At 63.3% G+C, this 5,203-nt stretch overlaps 1 protein-coding gene across 1 annotated transcript; it reads left to right on the plus strand.

The window, feature by feature from the left end:
* Positions 1–232: 232 nt before the first annotated feature.
* On the plus strand, positions 233–2,972 carry MNEG_9202 (hypothetical protein; the record flags this gene model as incomplete). The annotated part of the gene is made up of 4 exons (XM_014042325.1): positions 233–285; positions 376–544; positions 906–1,248; positions 1,558–2,972. The coding sequence occupies 4 exons, from the start codon at positions 233–235 to the stop codon at positions 2,970–2,972; spliced, it is 1,980 nt and encodes a 659-aa protein (XP_013897779.1).
* Between the last annotated feature and the right edge of the window lie 2,231 nt (positions 2,973–5,203).

The raw sequence follows: 5,203 nt of genomic DNA on the forward strand, positions 1-5,203 counted from the left end.
AGGGGGGGCAACCACCGCGTTGGTTGAGATCTGTGTGCCATGCAAGTTTTATATGGTAAAATGATGTTGGCACCTCACGGGCGTTCCTAATTTGGCTGCGACTGGACGAAACCGGTCAGCACCGGGTTCGTGCGAAGGCAGGCTTTTCCTCCGGCAACACGCTTCTTTGCCCTAAACTGTTGCGGAGCTGAATAAATCAGGTTTATTCAGAGTAAAACGACACACAGCTACCATGTCACGCATCCCCGAGTTCCAGGCCGCAAGGCCCATCGGAAAACAGCCCTGGTGAGGCCCGGGTCGAGCTCTGGCGCCCATCTCCGCCCCTTAGATCCGTCTCAGAAGGTCTAACACGCTGTATCATCGTCACTCCCGCAGGCCCTGGTACAGGGGCGAAGGCGGCGGCCACGTCTACCCACCGGAGGAGGCGGGCGCCAACTACGACGGCCCAACCCGCGTTGTGTGGAACCAGCTGGCCGCCACCGGAGAGTACTTTGCAATCAAGAGCCTATCAAAAGATTTCCTGGAGGGCGAGAGCGGCACCGTGGTGAGCGAGCAGCAGGCGCAGCTCAGCTGCCGGACTTGCGCAGCGCCTGCGCCGCCAGCTGCTGGGCGCTTGCATCCAAGCGCGTCACGCAGCGCGCTGCAGCCGCCGCGCGTTACGGCCCGCACGCAGTCAGGCACGCCCCGCTGACGGCTGGCCTGAAGCGCGATGCTGTCTCTATGATTCGCCAGCTGCATGCCCCAGCAGCACCCTGTAGATAGCACCCCAAGCCCCAACGCGCTTGTGGCACCCGGGCTCTGGTCTCGTGCAGCCACTCAACTGCCTGCCGCCCACCCGGCCCCACACCCCCAGCTGCGCCCCTGACCCAACGATGGCCCTCAAAACCTCCTGAACCTCCCAACAGCTCGCCATGCTGGAGGCTGAGGTGGACGCCCACCGCCGGATCTCTACCCCCGCCGTGCCGGCCCTGCGCGACGTCGTTCATGATGACGAGACCGGCCAAGTGCACCTCGTTTTCGACTACGGCGGCGCTCCCATCTTTGACGTCATTGACAGGTCCTGCACGCAAGAGGGCGCGGCGCACAACACGGCCGTGGCGGCTCACGCGACGGCGACGCTGCTGCTCGCGCTGCACCACCTGCACGAGGCTGGCTACTCGTACAACGACATGAAGCCCCAGCAGCTGCTGTGGGCCGCCTCGCTCAAGGCGCGTGATTTTCCCGTGAAGCTGACAGACTTTGGAGCAGGTGGGTCTGGGAACGCGCGCGCGGCTTGTGCGTGGTGGGGTTGTGAGCGGCCACGCACGCTTTGCATGCACGCTTGTCGGCGAATAGGATCGGCAGACGGGCCGGGGCGCTGGGCGTTCCCCGGGCAGCGACTGGGTTTTGTTCGCCAGCTAGGGGGACGTAAATATGGGTGTGATTAATCCATTTGCCTGACGAACGCGGTCTGCAATCATTGTGAGAGATCGTGACAGCACTGAAATATCCTGGCAAAAGCCACTTGTATACTGACCATCTCAAGCCTTCCCTCCCACCAACAAAACCCATCCGCAGTGACCAAGATCGGCTCCGGCGAGCTCTTGGCTACCTCCTGCAGCTACATGCCGCCCGAGGCGCACGCCACCGTGGTCAGCGGCGCCGACGCCCGCGGCCCCGGCGGCCTCGGCTCCACCCTCGGCCCCGCGTTCGACGTCTGGGGCGCCGTGCTGAGCATCGCCACCATCGCCCTGGACGGCTTCAACCCGTTTGAGGCGCCGTTCTACGTGAAGATGGACAACCCCGAGCCCTATCCACGCGTCCCCGGCGGCAGCTGGGACCCCTATGATGCCCAGGTGGTGCTGGAGCAGCCAACTGCCTATGAGGACGCCCCCGCCTGGGACTACCTTGATCCCGACCTGCAGGACTTCATTCGGGCCGGCCTCCACCCGAACCCTGAGGAGAGGCCCACCATCAGCCAGCTCATGGACACGGCATGGGGCCGCCGCTGCCTGGCGCCCCTGATCGCGCCCGCCGTCGGCGAGGACGACGAGGGGTGCGGCGTGCAGCCGGGCGAGCAGTCCTTTGAGGAGCAGCCAGCGGCGGCGCCGCCGCTGCCGAGGCTGGATGATGAGCAGGACAATGCTGAGGGTGAGGGTGAGGGCGAGGGTGGCGCCACCGCCGCCGCCGCCGCCGCCGCCGCCGCCGCCGCCACCGCCTCGGGCGAGGAGTCTGGGGCCTGCGCGCCGTCCACGCAGCTCGGCAGCGGCCCCGCCCAGCTGCCGGCGCCGCGCCAGAGCGAGCGCCTGGGGGAGCAGGTGGCGGAGACCTGCGCCCCGCTTAGCCCCAGCCTGTCCGCCGGCCTGTCTGCCGCGGACGGCGACGCCGCCGCCATCATCAGCCTGCTGACCGCTGAGATCCAGTTGGTGCGGTCTGAGCGCGACGACGCACGCCAGCAGCTGCTCGACGAGCGGCTGGAGGCCCGCGCGTGCATGGAGCGGCTGGAGTCGCGCATGGGCGAGATGGGGCAGCAGCTCAAGGCGCTGACAGAACAGCTGCTTGCGCTGCAGGCCGGCAAGGGGCAGCAGGGGCTGTCCCGCCTGCAGTCCGGCGCTGGGGCCGGCAGCCAGGCGTCTGATGCGGCCACCCCCTCGCTCGACGCCGGCTCCCGCGGCGCGCACCTCAGCAGCGGCAGTGGCAGCAGCGGCCGCAGCGGCCGCGGCCGCGGCCGCAGCAGCAGCAACTGCGGCTGCGCAGGCGCTGCTGACGCGCCCAAGAGCAGCAGCAAGGGCGCCGGCGCGCGCGTCTTCAAGGAAATGTGGGGGGATATGAAGGCGGCGGGGCGGGTTGTGGCTGGCTGGTTTGAGGAGGCGCTGATGGGGGTGCAGTCGAAGAGCAAGGGGCGCGGCTGCGCGGGCGATGCGGCCGCAGCCCCGGCGGGCCCCCAGAAGCGGCGCTTTCTGGGCATGCGCTCAGTGATGGCCCTTGTCTGATGTTGGCATCAAGTGGGCTGTCCGCCTGCAGCCGCGACGTGGGCGCAGCGAATTGACTAAGCGCGGCGCTCGTTTCACAGCAGCGCAATGCGTCCCGCTTCCAGTGCATTGTTTGTCGGTTCTCTCGGCCCTTGTATCTGGCCGCTTTGGCGCTTGCCAGAGGCGAGCACAGTCCTGATGACGTGCGCTGCTTAGTTGGTGATATACTACCCCGCCCTACCCTCGGCTTCCAAGTCTCTGTCCCATCTTGCGTCGCTCCCTCAAACCATGACGAGGCCGAAAAGATGACTAAAGCCGCCGGTGGTCATGCATGTCATGCTGGTGACCTGTGACGTGATGTGCGTGCTTTTGTCATGACTTACACAACGAAACATCCGATTCATCAACGGCCCATACGCCGGCCGCCGCTGTCCATGCGCGGCACTCAGACAGAATCAACGAGCAACCTACGGAGCCGCCGCGTTGCGCTTGCGGCACCCCAAACCTGTCCAGCCGGCCCATACGCCGCCTGTGCTTCCCTCTTATACATGTTCCCTGGCTCTTATACATAGTCTCCTGTTTGCATGTTCTGACACTGCCGAAGAGCTCGAAGCTCGGGGGCTCAATGTTTGAAAGAGCCTGTGTGTGCCAAGTCCCACGCTCAAGACTGCTGTACGTGTGCGTTTGATTGCTCCTGCTGTCCCCTTTACCTGCTTGCCGGTAAAGAAAACCACTCAAGGCCACAATGCCCCTGTTTACTTAGCCTGCAGCTGGCTGGTTCAACGTCAACATGCAAACTACAAATCTGTGTGATGGCTGTGATTCACTGGTACTACCGCCACTGGTGCTACAGCTGCGTAGACGCGGCGTCCACTGCCACCAGCAGCGGCTGCTCGGCGGGGACGAGATAATTAGCTGGAGCGACTCAGCGTGACTGTGGCAGTGCATGATGCAGCACTCGCGATTCAACCCGCACCCCAGCATCCAGGCTTGCAATGATGTGCATGTAACGCCCCCTGCCGCACACAGCCGGGTGGGTGGCGGCCGCTCATCGCAGCCCAGCAGCAGGTGGTCATGAGTGCCACCATGCATCCCGCAGGGTCAGCAGCCAAGCACTACGCAACGCGCCACCTGCGCGTGCGTGGTCAAGCCAACTGCCAGCCCACTTGCCCTGAACACCTGGTATCATCTCCATGCACGCGGTTATGCAGCAATGAGAACAGCTGGACAATGTTACCATACCGTGTTGCTTGTGGCAAGCCAGATGTTTTCATACCCGGAATTGCTGTACTAACACGCCATGTGCACTTTTGGAAACTCCCAATGGGCAACTTGCCCACAGTTGAAACTGCGGCAAATCAAGGACAGTGTGCTGAGTGGTTACATGAAACCTATTGATTCAAGGCCTCTCAAGTCGTTGCAGCAGCCCTGGCGCGGCAAATGCATTTGCAGACAGCAAAAGCAAGGACAGCAGCCAGCGAGCGAGCTGGGCTATGAGTGCTGCCTGCAGTGAACCTGCTTGCAACAGCAATTCAAGGAGTGCTGCTTCTTGATGGCCCTGCCGCACAGTAAAAGCAAGCACACGTGCGATCCTGAAAAGATGAGCCTCACGCATGCCTCTGAGCAAGAAAAGTCCCACGCCATGCGTGCGCAAGCGAGCGTCCCAGCGACAGCTGGACCTCCAAACCCCACGCTCCTCACCCAGCCCCACGATCCAAACAGCTGGCACCACTGGCGAGACCAAGCAGGCCAATGGGGAATTGCGCACCCCAAAATGCTCTCCAGCTGCAGTCAAGCAGCCCTGTGCACAGCCCGTACCAGCTGTGCAATGCACCTGATTTTCAACATCTTGAACCTGCACCCTGTGACGAGCCACTCCAAGGCACGACAGACACTGGCAGGCGTTTCTACAAGCGTTTCAAACCAACGGCATCCGCAGCCGCTACAAGCCGCTAACAGATGAGTCAGTGCGAGTCGAACCCGAAGATCTGGAAGATCTGCGGGCAGTTGCGGGGTTGCGGCCAGCGGGTGTTGAGGGCGTCTGTTGGTGCGCCGGCTGGTCGCGCCGGGCTGCAACCAACGATTTAGCCCTGCCACTCACGCTGGTTGCAGCCCGGCACAATGTATCAATATCACTCCTTCCCATGCATTGCGCGCCGCAAGCGGACCATGCGGCTGACTCAGCAATATCAAGGCCGGCCGTGTCAAGACCGTCGATGGCAGCATCCCCCGCATACATATAAATCAACAAT

The sequence above is a fragment of the Monoraphidium neglectum genome (assembly GCF_000611645.1).
Source record: "Monoraphidium neglectum strain SAG 48.87 unplaced genomic scaffold scaffold01853, whole genome shotgun sequence".
Taxonomy (NCBI): domain Eukaryota; kingdom Viridiplantae; phylum Chlorophyta; class Chlorophyceae; order Sphaeropleales; family Selenastraceae; genus Monoraphidium; species Monoraphidium neglectum.